This window comes from Anguilla rostrata, chromosome 4 (assembly GCF_018555375.3).
Source record: "Anguilla rostrata isolate EN2019 chromosome 4, ASM1855537v3, whole genome shotgun sequence".
Lineage (NCBI taxonomy): Eukaryota > Metazoa > Chordata > Actinopteri > Anguilliformes > Anguillidae > Anguilla > Anguilla rostrata.
Window position 1 is genome coordinate 25,951,945 of NC_057936.1, and position 25,029 is coordinate 25,976,973.

General features: G+C 40.1%; 3 protein-coding genes across 11 annotated transcripts in view; 2 read left to right on the forward strand and 1 right to left on the reverse strand.

Moving 5' to 3' along the window:
• Window positions 1–952: 952 nt before the first annotated feature.
• LOC135253032 (zinc finger protein OZF-like) lies at window positions 953–9,891 on the reverse strand. Of its 4 annotated transcripts, none has more exons than XM_064331799.1 (3): window positions 9,754–9,875; window positions 6,855–6,926; window positions 953–4,004 (listed from the first exon to the last, which is right to left on the reverse strand). In XM_064331799.1, the coding sequence occupies exon 3, from the start codon at window positions 3,862–3,864 to the stop codon at window positions 2,233–2,235; it is 1,632 nt and encodes a 543-aa protein (XP_064187869.1). In that variant the 5' UTR covers window positions 3,865–4,004; window positions 6,855–6,926; window positions 9,754–9,875; the 3' UTR covers window positions 953–2,232. The 4 variants fall into 4 exon arrangements, with proteins under 4 accessions (XP_064187869.1, XP_064187867.1, XP_064187866.1 ...); XM_064331797.1 differs by having other exon boundaries at window positions 953–4,007; XM_064331796.1 differs by lacking the exon at window positions 6,855–6,926 and having other exon boundaries at window positions 953–4,007; window positions 9,754–9,891.
• Window positions 9,892–13,354: 3,463 nt separating this feature from the next.
• On the forward strand, window positions 13,355–18,633 carry rnf6 (ring finger protein (C3H2C3 type) 6). 4 transcript variants are annotated; one of them, XM_064331792.1, is made up of 5 exons: window positions 13,359–13,512; window positions 14,593–14,713; window positions 15,110–15,271; window positions 15,808–15,930; window positions 16,026–18,633. In XM_064331792.1, exons 3-5 carry the CDS (start codon window positions 15,130–15,132, stop codon window positions 17,609–17,611), a joined length of 1,851 nt encoding a protein of 616 aa, XP_064187862.1. In that variant the 5' UTR covers window positions 13,359–13,512; window positions 14,593–14,713; window positions 15,110–15,129; the 3' UTR covers window positions 17,612–18,633. The 4 variants fall into 4 exon arrangements, with proteins under 4 accessions (XP_064187861.1, XP_064187862.1, XP_064187864.1 ...); XM_064331794.1 differs by having other exon boundaries at window positions 15,113–15,271; XM_064331791.1 differs by lacking the exon at window positions 14,593–14,713 and having other exon boundaries at window positions 13,355–13,512.
• A 5,367-nt stretch (window positions 18,634–24,000) lies between these two features.
• The window catches only part of atp8a2 (ATPase phospholipid transporting 8A2), a 79,623-nt gene continuing 78,594 nt past the window's right edge, over window positions 24,001–25,029 (forward strand). Inside the window, exon 1 of one of the 3 annotated variants that reach the window (XM_064331801.1) lies at window positions 24,001–24,206. In XM_064331801.1, the coding sequence (XP_064187871.1) occupies window positions 24,164–24,206 (43 nt within the window). In that variant the 5' untranslated portion in view covers window positions 24,001–24,163. Of the gene's footprint in view, window positions 24,207–24,247; window positions 24,625–25,029 lie in introns of those variants that run through there. The other 2 variants (XM_064331805.1, XM_064331802.1) reach the window with 2 other exon arrangements.

The following is a 25,029-nucleotide window of genomic DNA, read 5'->3' on the forward strand; positions in this document are numbered from 1 at the left end:
ATATACCCTAAGGGTCCCCTGGTCCTTCCACTCTCCAGTCTCCACCACAAACAGGAGGTGTATGGCAGACACAAGCAATCAAGCATCTTCGACACAAGCACACTATTATTTAGTATGCATACAGTTTTAGCCTTTGTCATAGCAAATTCAGATAAATTGTGGACTAATTATAGGTAAATCTAATGTAATACACTCTCAAACTTTGCTTTTGTCATATATCCCAATTATGGAGGACGGAGTGTAGCACAGTGGGTAAGGAACTAGACTCGTAACCGAAAGGTCGCAGGTTCGATTCCCGGGTAAGGACACTGCCGTTGTACCCTTGAGCAAGGTACTTAACCTGCATTGCTTCAGTATATATCCAGCTGTATAAATGGATACAATGTAAAATGCTATGTAAAATAGTTGTGTAAGTCGCTCTGGATAAGAGCGTCTGCTAAATGCCTGTAATGTAATGTAATGTAATGTAATGGCATTTGGTCATCGATCTCCAAATTTCTGCATAGTTTTAGCTTGGCTTAATAGAAATGTAGTGTGTGCATGGACAAATTGGTAAATCCTACAATGTCATTTCAAAGTTGTAAAGGTACAGTAAAATATATAAATTTTTTGCCACAGGGTGGCAGACAAGCACTGCATTAGAAGCATTTTTATATCAGTCGATATTTATCTGAAAATATCAACTTTTTGTGCATCATCAATGTTAGTGCTCTTTAACATTACATTACAGGTACTTTTTTATTTTACTTTTATATTATGTATATTGATTTTTGCTTAAAGACATTTGTAGGGCAGACCTGTATTGGCTACAGTAGCAGGCATATTTAAATTTTCATATTTGCTCAAAGCAAAAAATAATTAGTGACTATTTTGAAAGGAATATGTGGGGCACTTAAATACCCAAAAACAATTATGATTATTTGTCACAGATGAGTCTCAGTCTGCTTTCAAATTGGCTTAAGAGCTACTTTATTAAAATAAAAAACAATTATAATCTGTCTTAAAACATTCCCTCTTCAGAAGCCATTAAAAACAATTTAAAAACAGTTCAAAATTCTCACAGCAAGGAGATTTTCACCCCTGTTCCTGTCTCTACCATACTGTTCTAAGTGAGCAGCCCCACCTATGACAATTCTCACCAGCCACCACTGGTGTCTGTGCTGAACTATTTTTTTGGTGTAGCTACAAATAAAATGCATCAGTGTGAACCTTTCCTGAATTTGTTTTTCAAGATTGTTCAGGGACAGAACACAGCTGAAATTAAAGTATGTTAGTAATAATATTGTAACACATGAAATTAGCTCTCGCGCACAGACTAAAAATGATCAACTAATACCAAACCTGTTTATTACATGCTAATAATGTCATATCTAGATGATTCAATTCATTAAAAGTGTACAATCATTCTGTGACATTTGAGGTCAAGCACATTTTTCAATGGCATTTCAAAGTCCATACATTTCCACAGCTCACAAGTTTTATTCATTTATTTTAGATTAATTTCAAAGCAGTAATCCTTCTCAATAGAAGTAAGGGCTTATTTGACAAGCACACTATAAACATTTCATATTTGCTATTTAATTGCATCAATAGCAGTTTCTTCGACAGTTCCTGGGACACGTCAGACAGACTACAATTATTAAACAGAAACATTTTTCAAAAACAGAAGAAAATAACCACAATCTTATATTTGTACTTATATTTTTCCATACTGAAAATGTTGGAAATGGGATTAAAATGCCACTTCACATTCTGGAAAGCGAATATCACAATATGTTACTCTAAAATGTAAAAAAAAAATCATGCCAATTTCTTGTAAATAGGGCACATAAATGTGATGTAAAAATCTATAAACCTACCATCACAAAATGTATTTCAGTACTTTGATACACAATAACAAATGCCCATCAAAAGAACTGGACAAGGCTGTATTGTAGAAGGAATTTCAGAACCCAAGTAAACAAAGCTTTTGATCATGTTTCTTTCAGTATCAGAATATTTTATTCCATATTTTATTTGTTGTTCAGTTAGGGCATCCACTTAAATCATTAGTCCCCGGTGCAGTGACACAGCCCATTTTGTGCTATATTAAACTTGATAACTATAAAACATTTCCCGGAGGGACATATACCCAAGGGAATTGACACCTGCACTCGTAGGAATTATTAGAGGTTTTGTTCATACAATTTCCTGAATAAAACACTACTCACACACAACACATTTTTAGGGCTTTCAGTGAAATCTCAGGTGTTGATTCAAACTAGATAAATGACTGAAACACTTCTCACAGCCAATACATTTGAAAGGCTTTTCAATTGTATGATCTCTCCGATGTCTACTTAAACTGGATGTGTGATTGAAGCTCTTCCCACATAGAGTGCATTTATAGGGCTTTTCGCCTGTATGAATTCTCTGGTGAATACGCAAATTAGATGGTCTATAAAAACACTTTTCACACTGACTACATTTGTAGGACTTTTCACCGGTATGAATTCCATTGTGTTGTATCAAAGTAGATGACTTACTGGGGCATGTACCATTATGAGTACCATTGTGTGATCTTTCACGTATATGAATTCTCTGGTGTCTATTTAAGTCGGATTTTTGATTAAAACACTTCCCACATTGAATGCATGGGTAGGGCTTTTCACCTGTATGAATTCTCTGGTGTATGTATAAAGATGATTGTCTGGAAAAACCTTTCCCACAATCATTGCATCTATAGGACTTCTCAACTGTGTGAAGTTCCTTGTGTCGTAACAAAGCAGATGGCATACCAAAGCGCATCACATCCTGAGAACCACTGGATGATTTTTCTCCTGTATGAATTTTCTGATGCCTACATAAACTGGATGTGTGGTTAAAACACTTACCACAATGAAAACATTTGTATGGCTTTTCACCGGCATGAATTCGCTGGTGTCTTTGTAGAAGAGATTCTTTATTAAAAACCAGCTCACACTGAGAACATTTGTAGAGATGTTCTATATGGATTCTCAGGTGTCTACTTAAACTGGATGTATGATTAAAGCGCTTCCTACAATGTGGACATTTGTGGGGCATTTCACCTGTATGAATTCTGTGGTGTTTGTTTAAAGTAGACAGTCTGTAAAAACACTTTCCACACAGAGAACATTTGAATGGCTTTTCACCGGTATACATTCCCTTGTGCAGTCTCAGTTTAAGTTGCTTATTAAAGCATGTCACATCCTGGGTATCATTGTAGGGTTTCTCACTCAAATGACTGCTCTGGTGTCTACGTAAACTGGATGGGTGATTAAAACACTTCCTACAAGTAATACATTTGTAGGGCTTTTCACCTGTGTGAATTCTCTGGTGGTCATTTAAGTGTGACTTATAATTAAAAACCTTTCCACACTGAATACATTCATATGATTTTTTATGATTGACTTTATCATGAATGGCTTCATTTAAATGGCATGGATTAAGCTCTCCCGTACGTTTCCGTAGTTCAGCCTGGCATTTGTGGTGAACACCAGCTCCATTCATCATTGTATAGATATCATTCACTAAACTTTCAGTGGATTCACTTTTCATTTGATCAGAATTAATTTCCACAATATTAAAAGTCTTCGACTCACTGTCTTGTCCTTCCTGAATGTAGCCTCCATCAGTCTCTGTTTTGATTTGGTCAGGATGCAGATGGGTTACATACCCCTCTTCTGTGTCATTTAGGCTCTCTGTCTTAATGTGATCCCCAGTGTCGATGGAGTCCAGATCAGTTTCCATTTTTATCAATGTATCTGTACGCAGTCCATCACTGACCCCGATGTGTGCTGTAACACACTCCAGCTCGAGTGTATCAAGTCCCGGTGCAGCACACTCTGGCTCTGGGTCTGCCATGTGGACAGAATGTAGTCAACCGCGTTCCTCTTTCTTCCTGATCCTGTGCTCCTCAGTAAGCTCAGGTGGTGTTTTCTCAGCCTCCTGTTTCAGATTCTTGTTTGAATCATACCACTGTACAAAGATGTGCAGAAGAGAAGCTCCTGGAGGTAAACAGGGAAATGAACTCAAACAGATCCTAATGCATCAGCATGTAAACATGTATCACTGCTGTAAAACCTGCCTTGACATGTCATTGGCGGATATACTTTACAGCACATTCCAGGGAAATTTTGACATTGCAAACCAGTATCAAAGCAATATGTTTACCATTTTCATACAAAAAAATCCTGGAATTTCTAAAATGTAGTTTTATGATACACATATATATACATTATACACAGTGAGCCCAATAATGTTTGGGACAGAGCCCTCCGCCCTTGATTTGGCTCTGTACTCCACAAATAATGAAACAATTCACATGTGGTTAAAGTGCAGAATCTCCGCTTTTATTAGAGGTGTTTCCAATTAGTCAGATGTGTTCGACTGCCTCCTTAGTGCAGGCCTAAGAGTGTTTTCAGTATCTAGTCTTGATTCTAGGCTTTTGAAAGTCAAGGAAGCCATTATGAGGCTGAGAAATAAGAAAAACAAGAGCCAGATACATAGCCAAAACATAGGCTTACAAAAATCAACTGTTTGGAACATCATAAAGAACAAAAGAGAGCACTGGTGAGCTTGGTAATTGCAAAGGGCCTGGTAGGCCAAGGACTTCTAAAGCTGATGACTGAAAAATTTGCCCCATAATGAAGAAAAATCCCCAAAAACCTGTCCGACAGATTAGAAACATTCTTCAGGAGGTAGCGTGGGTGTGACAGTGACTACTTCTAGAACAGAACTACCGAGGCTACACTGCAAGATGCAAACCACTAGTGAGCCGCAAAAACATGATGGCCAGGTCACAGTGTTAAAAAGTGCATAAATGAACCTGCAGAGTTCTGAAAAGAGGTCTTGTGGACAAAAGAAACCAAGAAATGCCCAAAAATCCAAAGACCCCCTCCTCATCTGTGAAACAATGTGGTGGGGGTGTTATGGTTTTGGCATGTATGACTGCCACGGGTGCTGGCTTATTTGTCTTCTTTGCTGATGTAACTGCTGATAACGACAGCAGAATACATTCTAAAGTGTACAGATGCATCTTATTTGCTCAAGATCAACCAAATGCCTCCAAACTCACTAAGGGGTGCTTCATTGCACAACAAGACAATGGTCCATTTTCCCCTGGAATGAGCTGAATGCATAACCTTATCAATCATTTAAAGAAAATGTGCCATTATCCATGCCAGGTGACGCTACACCAAATAATACATGGAAGCGAATAATTGGAAAACTATCAATAACGTTATTTAGGTTGATTGCACTGAATCATAAAGTACATTACTTTCCACATGAGGTAAAATTACTCTAAATCTAATAATGCCATTATTTGTTTTCTTGTCTTTTTGTTATCAAGCCTGGCAATAATACTGGACCGGACTCATTGTGGACCTTGAAAATAATTCTGGACCAGCCTACCTGTATATTTTATACAGCCTTTCTTGCTCATGCTTATCAAGGGTACTGATAACCTGTAGGCATGGTATATACATCTGTGTGTGTGTGTGTGTGTGTATACAGTGCCTTCAGAAAGTTACTGCCCCACTGATTATTCCTCACTTAAAGTCAAATTAAAAATATATTTTAAACGGCATTTTTCCCCTACTCAAATAGAAGTAACTGTATAATGTCTAAACGAAATAAAGTATTTAGATGTATTCGAAATTACAGTAGAAATAAAAACCTGAAAATGAGGTAATAGACAAGTCACTCCCATTAACAACCTAAACTGTGCCAGGTATCCCATGTTCTTGAGGGATTAATGATTCCACCTATGTTAACAGCCAAAGTCAGGGCAAACAACTGTCTCTGTTCTTTTTGATATCACACATTTGATTTTGATAACCAAACTCCTTCAATTCTAAGACAGACTTATCATATTGGATTAGCATACTTTTCCTTTCCCCATTACGTTATTAGTGTCCTGTTAAACTATACTATTTATACGTTTTTAAGCCTCAAATATATCCAATTGGTGAAACTGCATGCGTGCTTCAGAATTCCAAACTGGTTATAAACTGGAAAATAATTAGCCTACTAGATGGCTTGAAATCACGCTATTATCTCTTTGTCTTAAATGCCCTGATTACAAACCACAACTTCTACCCGACGCGAGCCACCTCTACTGCCTATCTTTGTAGTAGTCATAAGCATGATCTACTGCTTGCTTCAACTCACGTAGTTTTCATAATCAGCTATAACAGTGCACTACTGTTACAACTACAGCTAAAGCAGACAAGCTAGCAAATGCGCGTGCTACTTTTCCTTTATTCAAGAGGTACAAGGGGTGGGACCACATTTCAAAGAAATGTGTCTTGGCTTCTAAATACACAACTGGTGTGCAATAATCAAATGATAAAATCAAAGCAATACGTTACATTGCACTGAACCAACATTTTTCGTGTTTGAATACCATTCACGTTAATTGTTATAAACGCCATATGAAGAGCGGAAAAACTAAAAGTCTTTACCCACTATTTAAAAAAAAAAAACTTCTAAAATTTCTGCTCGTTATACAGCAGATTGAACGGAGTAGAACGCCAGAAGAGCAACTCAGCCGATTCGCCTTGAACCTTGAATGTGTTTCATGTCGTCTAACAAAATGCAACAGAGTAAAACTACACAAATGCAGGAGTGAGTATTTGTTTCTGTGAAAGCAAAATCAACACGCCATCGCCTAGTCAGTTTTTATACAGCAGGCCCAAGTCAGGGGCCAATGTGCTACTGGTGTTTCTAGCTAGGAAAATAAAACAAACTGCCGGCGCTGAAATCATGCTGATCATCAATCAGAAATCAGAGCATACTAGGATAGGCTCAGATTGTTGATTTCGGTATGATACTTTGATTATTTTACTTACATCTCTTTCACCTTGTGCGTTTCTTGATGTCTGTAGTGTGAAGCTAGCAACAGTAAGGATTTTCGCAAGGGTCTGAAAATTTCAAAATAAAAGTCCCAACGACAAAACCGCTATTACGTTCAACACAATGGAATTCGGGAAAAATCGAGCTACAGTTTTCCTAAAATATAAACAATTTATTTACAGCTTGAGAAATATTAAAACAAGTTACATTTTAAACATAGACATTGTAAAACTATTATTTTTCTGTTGGAACAACATTAACATTAATTACATGTAAATAGTGTCTGCCTTTTTTCCATTTTTTCTATATTTTTAACAATGACAACAAAGCAAATTTTTAAAATAGAGAAATAAAAATGAAATAATCCCATTACTTTTAAATATTATTACTATATCCAATTCAACACTTGTACATGAGATTAACTAGCCTAAATGGTGAGGGAACAATTATCTTAATTTAAAATGCATCACTTCAACATTCTTATAACATCAACTATGCAACTTGAAATAAATAAATATGAAAATATGGCTGGGTATTATGTACTTTGGCAAGGAGAATTTGAGCATATTAACACATAATGTTCATACAGGTAAGCGTCATAGAAAATGTTGCTGGGGTATAACCATATAGTACCTAGGCAAATTTCATTCAATGAAATGCCAATTGCTTGGTGATAGAATAACATATAACATGCTCTGCTCCTTTCCCTGGACATAGTGTTTCAATGATATCGGGCAGACCTGGGTAAAATACAAATACGTATTGGCATTTGAAAATGTACGTAAATACATATTTTAAGTATTTTCAAATACATTTTCACATGAAATACTTTGTAATTTATTTATTTAAATTATTTTAATGAAAAACATTCCATTACATAAACATTTTCCTGTGAAACCAAATAATTTTTCAAATAGTATTTGCAGCCTTTTGAAAATACAAGAGCAATTTAAAAATATTTTAAATATCCCAGTTCTTTGTACAATCTTTGTGGGTGGCCCTCGATGTGATGTCAGCAAGCTATAATACTGAGGGCACTCCAGGGGAATGACTAGGGGCTAAGGGTTGAATTTGGATTATGGGCAAGGGTAGCCAACGTTGGCAATGTTAAACAACTCATGCGCTGCCTCGAACGGACAGTAGCCTAAATGCCCATACATGTCTTAGCATGGGGAGGAGGATGGCAAATTTAGACTTCTTGATAAGCTACCTGCCAGTTTATTTGTCTTTTTAAAGTTAGTGGGCTTTTACTGTATTTCCGCCCTTTTCTGTAGTCAGAGCATTCAACAGCCATACGCACAGTTCCATGTTTTACAGCAGTCACGATGCGTTCTCATCAAAATACCGTCCTCTAAATAGACAAAATGCTCAACTTTCAGAGCTGATAGGTTCTCACATAATTAGTGCTTTTCTACGGAGGATTAAACGTGCCAAAATAAAATAAGTAATTAAATAAATATGGAATTATATGAATAAATAATTCAATTGGTCAATAATTAAATAAATACTTCCTTTTATTTCAAAATAATTGTCACCCCGTGATTGTCCTTTTCACAATAACGTGATTATATTTAATTTCATAACATGTATTTCCAAATGGATTTGTTCATTTCATAATGACATTTTTCCCGAATGACTTATTTCTGAATTGCGTTTTTATTTCAGAACTCGCATTTTCATTTCATAATGAGACTTGTCATTCAAGACCTCCTGTCATTCAACACCAGCAGCGAGAGATCACTCACAATCATTGGTTGCTCACGTATTCAGGCAAAAGCAGCAGCACTGCAAATATCGATCTGCATGTTAACATTAAAGATAGTAAATCCTAGTGCAATAGCTATTGATGTACTAGTCGCTTTACGCAAATACATTCCCAACAAAGGGGGCACATTAATAAACAATGCATCCAAAAATGTATTGAATGAGTGCAAATCCATCATCGGAATGAAGTCGCAAAACGCACAGGTTATGCTTCATAAAGGCTAACGCTACGTAATTACAACCAGTTCTAACCATAGAAATACATAAGTCTATGGTTCTAACACTCCTGAGATAACACACTGAGATTAAGAACAGATTGCTTGCTAGGCAGCTAGCGGGGCTAAATTCGCACTTGCAGTTCAGGGTTGAAGTGTCATCACGGCTGTCTCCCAGAACACAAACAGAAGCTAGTTTTAACTAGTGACTAGGAAATTAAAGTTCCTTTATTTAGATCCAGCACTCAAACGTTTGTTTGCATGTTTTTCATAACTATTATCACTAGCAGGTTAAGTAGGTAACGCTAGTAAGGAACATCGCTGATTAAGAACCTATTGTTTGGTCGCTAGCTAGCCAGCTAGCAGGGCTAACGCCACCTCACGGTTCATGGCTAGCTGGGCTGTCTCCGCACAACCGAAGCTACAAAGTTATTTTTTACAGTCTCTGGTTTCAACTAGCTACTTAGCACATGGCAGTGTCGTGGTTTCGATCTAGTACTCAAACGTTTCCTTAACTTTTTATTCATTATTCGTCTTACGTTAGTAAGTTAAGAACACCGCCGATTGAGAGCCCATTGCTTGCTACCAAGCTAGCGGAGCTAATGCCGCTAGCCACCCCACTCGCAGTTCCCGGGAAGCACATAGTCTTCATGGTGCACTGACAAAGCTGGAAAGGTAGTTTTACCTAGCGACTAGAATTGAAAGCGTGATTACTTTTGCTCAACTTTTTTTTTTGTGTGTTTTTATTCACAGTACAAAACGGAATATCCTGCTGCCCAAAACAACCCTGAAAATTGTTTTCTTGTCATGTACAGAAAACATCTGCATCATACAGTCAGTCAGTAGATGTATTACCTTGCCCCTCCTATCAGAATATTTAACATTATTGCACTAGAACGAGCATTAGCAAACTTACCAGCCCACAGATTCCACCATAGACCGTATAAAAGGGATTCCACGCATTCCACAAGGCGAAGGCGCTGCTCAGAACAAGACCAACAAGTAATCGATCGCAAAAGATTACCCATTCATTGGGCAGGTCCAGCCCCGCTGGTTTTGATTGACAGGAAGGCTTACCATTTTTAAAAGTGTCATTATGAAAAAATGGGGTTCGGAAATAAAAACGCCATTCGGAAATAAAACATGTTATTATGAAATAAAGTATGATAACTTCATTGTGAAAAGAACAATCATGAGCTGTGAATTGTTTAATTATTTAAAGATAAAAAAAGTATTTATTTAATTATTGACCAATTTAACTATTAATTGTATATTCATTTATATAATTCCACATTTATTTATTTAATTATTTATTTCATTTAAACATATTTAGTCCTTTCAAGTCTTTCAAAACTTGGTGCAATTGCACATGTTGGACCACTGGTCTTAAGTTGAGAAAGTATTTTTAAATAATTCCATTAAATTCCAAAAAATAAACTACTAACACTTTGTGTTTGAAAATTCAGGCTTTTAAATGTGTTTTAAGACATATTTGAAAGTTATTGCAAATACATGCAACTGCTCCTTAAATGTATTTTCAAATACAATTTGTAATTTAAATACTCAGTATTTGTAAATGCTGTTTTTCAAATAATTTCTTTAAAAAACACTTTAAATATGTATTTGACACAGGTCGGCTCTGCTGCCTCCCCATAGACATAGTGTCTCAATGATATGGGGGTGTTTTAAAAATTTTAAAAATCTCCACTCTTCAGATATGGTTCCACTTATATCAAATAAGCCTCATAGAAAATGTTGTTGGGGTTGTATAACCATTCAATGAAATCCCAATTGCTTGGTGATAGCATAACATATATCATGCTCTTCTGCCTTCCCTGGACATAGTGTCTCAGTGATATGGGAGTGATTTGAAAACATGGGACCCTCCACTTCTATGATATGGTGTCACTTATATGAAATAAGCATCATAGAAATGTTGCTGGGGTTCAACTGCAATTTCTAGGCAAATACAGTGTATTCCTATCTGCTAGTACTGGTGAATGTATGCAGTTTTATAACAAGTGCACATATAGAGCCAGTCTTGCATAAATTAAATTTTTTTTATGAATTCAGAATATGATGCACATAGTCAGTAGTCATGATATATTTCATGGCAGTAAACAGGCAGTATTGGACACCTGGGCTTGTAACAGGATATAAAATACTGCTGGCCTTCACATTACGTAATAATAATAATCAGCAAACAGAATTTTTTAAATGACATTTTTTATGTGTGACTTACAAAAGAAAAGCTTGTTGGTTTAATTCATAGTGCAGATATATATGTGTAGAAATATTTGTTAATATTTTCACCAAACAAAAACATTTTTGTGAAAAAGCACACACAATCCACAGCTACTTGCATGTAGTTGCTTGTGAAAATGTGGGCAGTTGTTAGAGAATTCATAATTTAATGGTAAATTCACAACTGTGCCAAATTAATTAATCCAAATACTTTTGAAGAGAGATAAGCACAGTAATTATATCGTTTTCATATGTTTTTAATGAATCAACAATTTTCACTCTAAGGGTAATATTATTTTCTTTGTCTTTTTTGTTTTTCATTTCAATGATTAAGGTGGCACAGTGGTACAGTGGGTATGGGGCACTGTCACCCCACAGCAAAAAGGTTGTGGGTTTGAATCTCGGCTTGGGGCCTTTCTGTGTTGAGTTTGCATGTTCTCCCCGTGTCCACGTGGGTTTCCGCCGGGTACTCCGATTTCCTCCCACAGTCCTAAGACATGCAGGTAGGCTAATTGGAGACTCTAAATTGCCCATAGGTATGAGTGTTTGGGTGAAAGGAGTGTGTGTCCTGCGATAGATTGGTGGCCTGCAGGATGTATTCCTGCCTCTCACCCAATGCGCGCTGGGATAGGCTCCAGCACCCCCGCGACTCTGCTCAGGATAAGCGGGTATAGATAATGGCTGGATGGATTTCAATGATTGTCACAGCCCAATGAGTAGATCTGATATTTGAAAGAATGATAATGTTTTCAAAGTACCACCAGTTTCTATAACTTTTAGAAATGTTTGGAGGAACCTCTATATTTTGTGGCAATTCATGAATCTTAAAAGGAATTTCATTATGCCATTGGTCAGTGCATGTGTGACATATCTTGCAAAGTTTGAAAGCATGTAGCGTTTCACATGATTCTACCTCTTATGCTGTAAGAAAAAAACTGATTTGGATAAGTCTGAATTGATCTTTTTAATGTACATAAATCATTGTTTAAAGCGTTAAACAACTTTGCACTTTCCATTTTTCAATTTGCACCAAGCTACAAAAGGCTTTTGGCTTGCACAATGCATAATACTTTTGAGTTCATTCAATTGTTGGTATTAAACTGATTAAACATCTTTCATCATTTTCATTTTCAGACCATTTAGCAAGCACAAGCATAGTTTTTGGCAAATGCGTTTCATGCACGTTTTTCAATTCAAGGCTGCCTTGATGTCTATAAATTGTGCAGGCAAGTTTTTTAGGAGCTGAATCGTGACAAAATATAGATTTTTCAATAGCCTTTTTAGAACTTCCACTTGGTGTAAGTATAGTCATTTATTTTGGCTATGCATTAAATGAGTATTTCATTTGCTGAATTCAGAAGAATACAGGATATGTAATTGCAGTAAATCATTTGCAAGAAAAGCTGATTTTAGATTGTGGCTCACAAAATTATTTGTGATGGTAAGTACATTCCTGTAATTCACAGGGTTCTCATGCACCTGATAAAAACTGACACAAATAGATTTTATTCAGTTTGAATATGGTATACTTAAACTGTTTGCTGATGAGCCAAAATTAATCTTTTTAATCTTCTGAGGCATTCCTTTACAGTGCTGGTGGCTGGTGTAAGAAACTGTAGGATATGGATGTTAATTTTTCATGTAGCTACCAGGACTCAGAGGGAAATGTATGATAATGTCATTTTGCGATTGAGGTGATATTTTGACATCTGCTTTTATATTTGCCATTGCACTTCACTACTTTTTCCATTAAAATGTGACTCCAGTGGTGTCCTCGTTACTATTAGCTAAGTGTATATATAGATCATTGGCACATATTTTTGCTGTGTCTGTGATAAGAACAGACCAGTAATGGCCAATTAAAGAGGATTTTCCTTTATGACATATTATAGACGTTAGGCTGTATATCTGGTTACATTCTCCTACAGGAATGTCAATCACCTCAGATGGAAAAAATTGTGGTTGCAGCAGTGATACCCCATCTTCACAGGCACAAGAAACATGAAGCACCATAATGCCAGGAGGAGTTACCCGTATACGTTCTCTAAACAGCTGTTTTTGACATCCTGTTCATTGTTTGTTTACTTTTGTTTTTAATGTTTAAAAAAAAAAACTTGATTGAAGTTTTAGACAAATTCACATCCCTATTAAAACATCACAATACACGTTTAAACATTCAATCTTCTTGTCTTTCAGGTATAACTAAAGAACGTTTGTGTAATCTAGATGCTTGTGAACATTGATCTACCGGTATGTTACATCGAGATGTTGTCCCTCACAGTAACGGGTGGAGGGGAACTACTAGTAGCGTGCCGGTAGATGCAGGACGGACTGTAGAGAATGTAGCGCCGATGTTCCCATCTTAGCTACATTGTATCCAGCCAGCAACGAGAAGAGAGCAGACCCGTCCATATTACTGCCGCTGTTTCAGGTACCAAACTATGTCTAAAATGCATTGTCACGCCAGGGCATTTTCGCTTAAAACCAGCAATGACGTTGCATAAATAGATCATAAGGTTCATTTATTACTTCCAAACCTTATAGCTTGTCAAAATGTTTCTGCAGTAAGCAGTCGATAGCCTGCTAACAGTTTTGTTGCGTATTTAAAATGAATCCACGCATCTTTATCAAGATATGCCTTAACTAAGACTGGCGAATTGGGTTTAGAAGGTTTCACTGTTTATCACAGGTTGGTTTAGCAAAGGTGAGCGTCTTTATTGTCTGCTTCCCAATACCGAGTCAACATGAGTCTTTACGTCGGTCCCACCTCTCAGCTGAGACAGCTGGTTGTTCCGAGTGTCAGTAACGTTTTTCGGGGCGGTGATTGGTAGTTAGGGGCACTGTCAGTTCTGTAGCTACTAGCTTCTCTGCGTTCTTCATCGTGGCCTACATTATGTATCACTTGTAGGACTGTCAGGAATTTGGCAGATCGTGCTCTTGTCGCTGAATAGGATGCGTTTTGTCAAGAAAGTACATACTATCAGTATTTCTTTGTTTTTTTGACTGTCATCAACACAAGGCCAGGTACAACTAGCTGTATACCTGTACTACTCAACTTCCAAGTCCAGTGGGCCACATTTTCTCCAGCCCTGCACTACCACCTGATTTCACTAATTATTTACCTGTTTGGTTCAGGAAGTAAGCTCATTAATGAAATCAGGTGGTGTAGTGTATGGTTGGATGCTGTGGCCCGCAGGACCTGGCGTTGAGTAGCCCTGCCGTGTACCTTTTTTAATCTTCATAGTGTAAGAGGATGCAAAAGATTTGTCTCCAGGAGATTCTGATGCTTAGCCATTTCTCTTTGGTCATGTTAATATCGACTTTAGTGTTCTAAATGTGTGGCTGTCCAAACAAAGTTGCATGCAGTGTTGCTCTGGCGTCCATGTCAGTATCAGTGCACATTTCTGTAACATTATCCAGTGTTCAGGTTCTGGAATCATGCTAGCAGGTGGGGATTTGGAAGGTGATGTATGGCACTAGGGGCTTGGATGATGTGTTTTGCTTTGTGCAGAAAACAGGTTCAAGGAGAGGGAGTGAGCACAGGTGCATGTGTCTGCAGGTCTGAGTGGCAAGACCAGGGAACTGGGCTTGTAACTCAGAGGTCTGGGCACTGTCATGTACGCTTGAGCAAGGTACTTACCAATAAAATTGAATTGAATGAGAATTAAGTTTCTTCAGTAATGTCCATATGTATAAATGGATTGTATGTTAACTGTGTAAGTGTAAGGAGTTGGAGAAGCACTTATCCAAGGTCAGATTTGAACCCGTACCTCACTTGCCAAAAGGCTCCAAAGATGAATGCATTACCAGTCAGCTAAAGGCAAAATCACCCCTACGGGCAGCATTGCTATTTTGAACATGAAGGTTGCATTGCCAGAAAGTGTTGTCTCGATGACCTACTGGGGGGCCTTTGCTTTACTGCACCTCACTGTGCCTACTAGCGAACTAGCTGAGCTACACCTGCTTCATAAGTCACTCTGGATAGGATTGTCTGCTAATATCCCCCCATGTGTGTATGGCATGTGCAGCAGGAGTGGTTTCTGTGGTGATGGACCCTCCTGACGGACGAGACGAGCGTGTGCAGCAGCAGGAGCGTCTGCAACGGGAAGAGGCTTACTACCACTTCATCAATGGGCTGAGCGAGGAGGAGTACCGCCTAATGAGGGACAGCGATCTACTGGGCACCCCTGGTCAGACTACACCCCATTCTCTCTCTGGCTTATTACTACCCCCCATCCGTTCTTTGCCCTCTAACTGTCTGACCATGACCTTCAAGCATATCAATTCACCCTTCAATAGCTGTATTTCACAGCGATTCCAATGCCAGGAGAGCTTGTGTGTCCTCCTAGCTTTATCACAGCTGCTTGTGGGCTTTGGTGTGCTTTAGTCCTGCCTTCTCGGTCCCCTTAGCCCATGCTTTTGACTGTCGAATCCCCTTGATCCTCGTTGGGCCACTCGGGTAAAGGCGCATGGTCATGTTCAAGGGTGGGGTTATTATGGGTAGTTGTCATTTATAATGAGGCTTTAGGGATGAATTTTATTAAGCTTTTGCTCATTCTAGTTAGATTGACTGTGGAAATAAAGCTAATGTGGTCCAGTATTTATTCCATTATGCAGAGTGTATCACAGACTATAACCCAGCTTAAAGCCTTGGCACCCCTACCCTCTCAGAGACCCGCATCCTCTACTCTGTACCACACCCTAAGCTGCCATCTCTGCGTTGCAGGTGATGTGACAGCAGAAGAGCTGCGGCAGCGTCTGGATGGAGCGAAGGAACGTCTATCATCACAGCCCCACCCTGAGCCACGCCCACAGAGCAGTGAGATGGGAGAGGATGACGGGGGCAGTGGTGAGGAGGGGGGTACTGGGTAATGTTGCCCTGATGGTGAAGCACATTTGTGAGTGTGAAAAATGGATGATGACAATGGGTATACTGTGTTGCAGGGGGTGTGGAGGCAGGCAGGGAGGCCTCCAATGGCGACTCACTGCTTGAGTGGCTGAACACGTTCCGGCGCACGGGCAACGCCACGCGCAGCGGGCAGAGCGGGAACCAGACCTGGCGTGCTGTCAGCCGCACCAACCCCAACAGCGGCGAGTTCCGCTTCAGCCTGGAGATCAACATCAACCATGAGCAGCCAGAGCCTGGTGACTTAACAGGTGACCCTGTCTCCGCCACGCTCACCCGCTCCACCCACAGCAGGAGGACGCAGGCGCGGCGTGCCCGCAACAGTCACGGCCCTGCTCTGAATCCACCCCTGACCGTGGCTGAGCCCGAACAGCACAGCACTAGTCTGAGCCGGGTGATTGCACTGGATCATCCCGCAGTCCAGCTGCATGGTGGCCAGAGCAGTGACGCTCAGTCCCCTCCTCAGGATACGCAGGAGGGCCTGGGCTGCCCACCCTCAACGCCGGCCCAGCCCGGCGTCCAGAGAGCTCCGCTCCGCAGCAGTAGGACTCGATCACGGGGTCGGGGCCACAGGATAGGTGGGGCTCACCGCCGTTCTTCACGACGCAGTCGCTCCCCGCTGCACAGACCCCCAACCCCTGACACTAGCCACGCCAACGTACCCGAGCCCCACGGGCAAGCCCAGGTTGCCATGGAGATGGCAGCGGAGCCAGCAGAAGATGTGGCGCCCTTGACAGAGACAGCCACGGAAGCGGAGACTCAAGCAACGGGCGTCCGACGTCATCCCACCATCATGCTGGATCTGCAGGTGCGGCGGATTCGTCCGGGGGAGAACCGAGACCGCGACAGCATCGCCAGCCGCACCCGCTCCCGTGTCCGCACTGCTGAGAACACCGTCACCTTCGAAAGCGACAGCGGTGGATTCCGCCGTACCATCTCCCGGTCAGAGCGTGCCGGCATTCGCACCTATGTCAGCACCATCCGCATCCCGCTGCGCCGCATCTCGGAGACCGGCTTGGGCGAGCCCAGCTCCACTGCGCTGCGCTCTATCCTGCGCCAGATCATGACTGGCTTTGGTGAACTCAGTTCCCTTATGGAGACAGAGGCTGACACTGAGGCCACTGTGCCTGACCCCCCGCAGGCTTACCATATTCACAGCAATGAAGAGGCTGGGCCCCAGGAGCAACTGGAGCGGCGCAGTACAGAAGGCCAAGGTACTGCAGGGGGGAGCGGGGATGAGGAGCGGACACGTGTGGGTGGGGCTACTGGTGAGGGGCGGGGCACCACCAGGGACACCAACAACCTGGTGGAGAATGGCACCCTGCCAATCCTGCGCCTCGCGCACTTCTTCCTCCTAAACGAGGAAGAGGAGGATGAGCACCCACATGGCCTGACCAAAGAGCAGATTGACAATTTGTCCACTCGCACCTATGGCCAGGCTAGCTTGGAGGGCGAACTAGGACGCACCTGTAGCGTCTGCATCAATGAGTACACCCAAGGCAACAAGCTACGGCGGCTGCCGTGTGCTCATGAGTTCCACATCCATTGCATTGACCGCTGGCTTTCCCAGAACAACACCTGCCCCATCTGTAGACAGCCCATTCTGGCCACTGCCCAGGACTGACCCCACCCACCCAGACTGATAAACCCCTCCCCCCTCCCTGCACCAAAAAGTGGATGTGGCCTCTGTAAATAATGGCTTTGTTTTAATTCACTCTTATCTTTATCCTATATATTGAATTTAAGGTGAAACCAAGAAACTAGTTGACAGGAGAGGAAAAAATGGCAACATTGTCCAGCAGTAAAGCTATTGTGTTTTAGTCTTTATGCTTTCAGTTTCCAGCGCAGCACTTTGTCTCTATATGGCTTCAGAAAAACTGATTGTAAACGAATGCATCAGCAGCATCTTCATAAACTGTAGACTTCACGGCCTCATACTTGCCTTTCACTGGGGGAAGCGTTCCAAGCCAAACCCATTTCACTCAAACAACCTCCAGGCCTGGGACCCTGACAGCGACATGTAAATACAAATCACTGCCAAAACCTGCAGTTTTTATTTACACTTGCCATTTGAACACAGGCAAAACTAAACCACTTGTCTGTCCATCATCAAGACATCAGAACAGTTGAAATGATGTTATTTCACCCGGTTGTTTGTGTATGTGTGTGGCAAAGGGGTCATGGACCTCCCTGTGTATAGGATGGGATTTTATGTTGATTGTTGCTGTTTTTATGATTAGGAGGTGACCTGATGCTGAAAGGACGTGCACTACATTACTGTCCACCTTCTGCAACTTGCACCTACACACCTTTTTAGTCGTTATCTCAGTGTATGTCATCTCTGCATTTATACTATTCTGTCCCTTAGTTCCCCTAACAAGTCATGCATGCATGAAGGGTGCTAAACAATGATTGATTTTGGTTTGGGGTTTTTTGTGGGTGGGGTGGGAGGCTGGGGAGCACTTGTTTGAGATGTGATGAACTTTATCAATGTTAGTACATCTCTGAGGTACATAAAATCATTTTCTGTAAGTAAACCCAAGAATGTCATTGCATTAAAGAGGCACTCCAGTGATGTGTTGTACAGTGCCCTCCACAATTATTCACACCCTTGATAAAGATCTACAAAATTCTATGATACAAATACTGTGCTATATTTTCATTCTCCAAAATAGGGAAAATATACCTTAATAATGATTAATGGGAATCAACCAAAATAACACTTCTCAAGTTAGACATTATTTCTGAAAATCAGATGTCACAAATACTGATACTTTTCAGTGCTATGTGAATCCTCCCCTCACAATGAGTAGTATATCATATTTTGTGGTGTTTTATGAGAACAGAGAAGTATTGAGGTGGGATATTTGACCATTCCTCCATAGAGAACCTTACCAGATCCATCTTGTGAACTGCACTGTTCCATTCACATAACATTTTTTGATTGGGTTCTAAGTCTGGAAGCCATTGCAAAACAGTAATTCTGTGGTCAGTTAAGCCTCGGTTCTTAATGCCTCGGTTTAATTTTGAGGTTTGCTTTGGTTAAATGTCTTACTGAATGATTCATGTGTGGCCAAGTTTCAGGTTTTTGGGTAGGGAGAACCATTTTTGGCCAAATTATCTCCTTGCTTACTGGAGCTCATGATACCAATGATCTTAAAAAGAGCCCATGCAAAGCTGATGCAAACAACCCCGTAAGATCAAAGATCCACCACCATATTTCACAAGAGGTAGGATGGTCTTTTCAACATAAGAGACTTGATGTTGAAAAAAAACATTTTCCAATGGCAAACAACTCATGGCCGGTGTGTGTTGGTCTCATCTGATTATAACGCCCTGTTCCAGTCAAAGCTCCATTAACTCCAGATGGTTAGCTGATTGTAGAGGCTTTTTTCAGGCGACTCTTCCAAAATCCCTGTTGTGTCTGATGGTCAATGTGGAGATCTTCATAGATCTCCAAATGTGGCCCATCTTCAGAAGACCACAGTTGGCCTGTAAATCTATCTGTCCCACTGTGCATGGGGCCAAGATGCACTTACATCTTCTGCCAGGCAGGTTTACCGCTGTTCCAATGGATTTAAACTTATTTATTGATTGAATAGTGGAAAGTGGCATCTTTAGTTATATTTACTTGTAACCATTTCCTGGCCTCTGAAAGTTAAGAATCCTTTGTCTTGTTTTTTCTGCCTTTCTCCATGCTGATGCATGACACATGGACTTTATGTGTTACCTAATTTTTATGTGCCAGTGAAACAGGAAGTCATGGAAGGCCATCCCTAAGACAGAGATTAATTTAAAAAGTAGTAACCATGTTAATGCATATTCATTTTTGTTGAATTTTATTAAAAATATTAAATGTGTAAATTGTGAAATCTTTTTGGAACATACAGTGGATTGCAATGTATTCACCTCCTCAGAATACAGCAAGCTACATAATGTTTGGGACAAAAACATACAGACGGGTGACAAATTAAAGGAGAAACTTGAATAAATGAGTGAAGAAACAAAATGAATGCAGATGCTTCCATACAGGTGCACTGCATAAGTTTAGTAATTAACATAATATCGTGCTCTGTGGCATGTACAGAAATGCTGAGCAGGCCCAGTGGACCTCGATTTTGTCTAAGATGGAAAGAGGAAAACAATTTAAGTGACTTTGAATTGGAGGAGTGACTAAAGTGAGATCTGCATTTAGATCTATGGGAAGGACATCAGCGAATGGGGTCGGAAATTAAGATGACCATGATGCTTGTGATTAGTCCGATATGTAAGGAACAGAAGGGCAAATCTACCTCGGGTGACTGAGAATGTCAATGCAGGACGTGATCAAACTGTGTCAGCAAAAGAGAGGGATATTATAGTAGGGTTGCAGTACATAAACCCCTCATTACAAAGATGAATGCACATTTTAGAGTTCAGTGGTGCAAAAACCATAGGCACTGGTCTACGGAGATGTGGTGAAAAAAAGTGATATGGTCAGATGAGTCATGCTTGACAAGTGGGCGAGTGCACGTGTAGCGTAGTCTAAGAGATTGCTACATGCCTGAATGCTTGACCCTTACAGTGAGGGGGTCCAGTGGCTCTGCTATGCTGTGAGGGGCATTTTTCTGGAATGGTTTTGGTCCACTTTGGTCCTCAGAGTGAAGGGTCATTGCAAATCAATACGAAGTTATTCTGAGTGATCACCTTTATCCTGTGATGAAACATTTCTGTCGTGATGGGAGTGGTCCCTTCTAGGATGAAAATGCCCCCATCCACATGGCATGAGGGGTTGATGAATGGTTTGATGAGTATGAAAATGATGCGACTCATATGCTATGACCTCATATGCAGTCACCAGATCTCAACTCAGTTGGGAGATTTTTGGATCGACATGTTAGATAGTGCTCTCCACCACGATCAAAGAGACTTGTAGAATCTATGCCAAGGCACATTGAAGCTGTTTTGGCGGCTTGTGGTAGCCCACCACTTTACTAAGATGCTTTGTGTTGGTTTCCTCACAATTTTAGATTTGTAATCAATAAATTCACATGTGGTTAAAGTTCAAAACATGTAGAAATTACAGCACTTCTTATACATAGCCCCCTCCATTTTAGGGCACCATAATGTTTGATACATATAAATGTTATGTAAATGAAAGTAGTCATTTAGTACACACATTATTTACATGCAATGACTGCTTGAACTCTGTAACCCATAGAAATAACCAAGTGCTGAATATCTTCTATGGTGATGCTCTGACAGACCTGCACTGCAGCCATCCTCAGCTTCTGCTTCTTTTGTTGCCTGAAGTTTTCTCTTCAGCATATAGAAACTCATGTTCAATGAGTTCAGATCATGCAAACGACCTGGCCATTCAAGAACTTAGCAGCTTTGAAAAACTCCTTGTTACTTTTGCAATATGTGTGGGATCATTGTCTTGCTGTAGGATGATGCGTTGTCCACTGAGTTTGGAGGCATTTTCTTGAGCAGTTATCAGCAGTTACATTATTGATGGAGATGTGTGTCAGGGCCTGTGGCAGCCATACATGCTTAAACTATAATATCCCTACCACCATGTTTCACAGATGACAGGGGTGGTTTTGATCCTGTACAGTTCCTTTTGGCCTCCACACTTTGCGCTTGCCATCACTTTGATACAAGTGAATCTTTGTCTCATCTGTCCAAAAAACAATTTTTTGGAACTATACAGACTCTTTTAGGTACTTAGCAAACTGTAATCAGAGAATCCTGTTTTTGGAACTAACTAGTGATTTGTATCTTACAGTGTAGCCTCTGTAGTTCCATTTGTGAAGCATTCTGCGGACAGTAGCACTGACACATCAACACCTACCTCCTGAATAATGTTTCTGATCTGTCGGACATATTTTTGGGTTTTTGTCTTCATTATGGTGAGGATTCTTCAGTCATCAACTGTAGAGTTTCTTCTTGGCTTACTAGGCCCTTTGTAATTACTCAGCTCAACAGTGCTCTCTTCCTTCCTAATGATGTTGCAAACAGTTGATTTGGGTACGCCCATGCTGAAGGTTTACCCTATGTTGCTGTCTGTTTTTCTTATTTCTCAGCCTTGTGATGGCTTCCTTGATTTACACTAGCACAACTCTGGTCCTCATGTTGACAAACACCAATAACAGACTTCAAAGGCAATCAAAAGCCTAGATTCACGAAACTATAGGCTCTCTTATAACTGCACTAAGAATGCAATTGAACATACCTGACTAATCAGAAACACCTGTGAAGCCATTTGTCCCAAACATTATGGTGCCCTGAAATGGGACGGCTATGTATAGAATTGCTGTCATTTCTATATGGTGAAAACAAAGTGTATAAAATACCCTTTAATAAAAGCTGAAAATCTGTACATTAGCCACATGTGAATTGTTTGATTGCAAATCTAAAATTGTGGAGTAAATCCAGAATATATATATTACGCCTTAGCGGGGCGGCATGCCCCATACCTATACAGCACAGAGAGTTTGCCACTTTTCCTACAGAAATAACCACATTGACTACAGACCCTCAGCCCTTAAAAACATTATTTCACCTCATTTCAACAGACAGAATTCACAAACAACACACGTCCGCATAATAAAGCCCCAAACTTAGAGGAGAGTTTGCGTTTTCTCCTTCTTGTTTTTCCTGCTTCCAAGCCCACAAACAATATGTCTCCCCATTGGACATTTACCTACACCAGCCAATCAAAACATCATCACAGACACATGCAAAATTCACATATATATTCTTTAGCAAGAAACTTTTCATTGTCACATCAAAGTATCACATAAAAAAGGCCTGCATGGAAAAACACATTAAAATTAATGTTTTAAACACCTGATGAACACTTACACACCAGAAAGCATATGTTTATACTTGCTTGTCAAGTTCATTTTACAAAATGTACAAGTCCTTCAACATTTGTGATTGTAAAATACTGTACATACAAACACATACTGTATACATCCATCCATCCATCCATACTTAATTACTTAAATACTTAATTATCCCCATGACAACATTTTTCTAACAGCATAAATTAATACATATACAAATTTGAAATATTTAGGCCTATGAAATTAATATTGAATCTTACAAACCTATCCAGGCATATGCTTGCCCCAATAATATACTATAGGCTTGATATTAAAATGAAGTTTCGCCAAGTAAGTACAATAGTATCATTTCTTCTACAATGTACAAGAATAAAATACCATATTTCTGAATATAATTTTCAAAACAACTATATTTTTAAAAAACTATTTCATTCATGAATTTTATTCAAGATGTGCTTCTCATACACCAAAGGCACTGCATGCAGGCAATTGTTCAAACATACTGTGTATTCATTAAAAAAATAAACAGCTGAAATTATTCAGCAACATTATTCCTGCTATAAATGATTGCCATTTGACACTTTGATATGAGATATTTTTTGAATGACCACATTCTCTGCAGGTGGTAAGATGAAAAAACACAGAGCCAAGTTACTTGAAATAATGTAGGAAACATTGTGTAGCAGCATTGCTTTGGAATAGAGCATGTTTAATTAGTGTTAACTAAGATAGCTAATATTGTTTACATGGCCTAATTTTGATTTGTACGTTTAATGGCAGGCCTAGATTTTGCAAGTCTTAATGACTTACAGTGTGTGTATGTGTGAGTAACTTGACATTTTGTACATTGAAAACGTGTTTTTTCCCCCAGATCCAAACACATCAAATCGGTATGGTATTTGCATTAGGTTTGCAGTCCATGACAAAATACCCCCAATACAGTTCACCCTTGGTGCTCGGCCCAGTCACTATTACATTTGTCATTGTAATGAATTATGTGGGGATTCTGATTAATTCTAGACTGATTTATTTTTTTATTGTTGGCAAAAAAAAAAAAAAAAAAAAAAAAATAGAACTAACGTGACAGCATTGCGCTGTCAAATATAATCAATAAAAACAGCCTTGCTTTTTTCCAAAGGCCTGCTGCTTTATTTTGCCTCGGACTGGTCGACGACGTGACTACGCTCATCATGATTAGCGGCTGTGTAACCTGGCGTCGGTGGTGATGAGCGGTTTCCCAGCGACCGTTGCTTGCCGTCTCCCCGCAGTAGCCAGCTCTATCCATGAGCTAGGAGTATGCCAGCTTGTCCGCAGTGTCCCCTCTGTTCGATACAGACGCTTTCAATATGTATTTTAACAGACGGTCCAAGAAGATCCACAGCGAAGGAGGTAAGCATAACATTTGGGACCTTGTTCGGGGCGCAACGGATTGATAACGGATTTACAGTAAAATGACGTTATAATAGGCTCCCCGTTTACTGTTTTCATAATTAAGCAATCAAGAAATGTTAGGCTATGCCTGTACAGTAGCCTATTTGCACGATAATTATCTGCATACAGAAGATAGTACGAATTGATTTCTTATGTAGGTTGCGGAACAGAGGATGTTAAGCAAATTTCGTTTTTGCCGCGGTCGTTGAATAGCTGTGAATGGTCTACGTTTGTATTTATTCGGTTTGCTGTTTATCTTGCGGGTCTTTGCCTCGCGTCATACGCACTTCCATTACCAGGACCGATATGATGTGCAGGGGGGATTGGTACAGGACGCTAGCGCAGGTGACCAGGACATTAGGCTAAATATAGCCGCGTTTCCACCAAAATTACCCGGAACTTTCAGTCCCCGGAACTACTTTACCAGGAACTAAAAGGTTCCTTCAGCCAATGGTTGTCTGCGTTTCCACCGGGGTCTAAAGTACCGCGAAGATCAGGCAAATTAGCCCACTGACGTTGTCGTCGGTCCATCTGTCATATGATTTCTTCTGTAACCCCATACTACCACCGAAGTAGCCTACATTATTTTCTAATAACCGGGGCAGCCCGGAGGGGTTTATTCCACTTATATACAACGGGTTACCAACAATGACTATATATGGTTACTTTTGTATTTATTGATTTTCATATATCCTCTCAAACACATTCATTAACAGCAGAAAACATGCACACGTTGTAAACAATTTGCTGTTTTATTACTTTCTAGTCGTCAATTCCATAT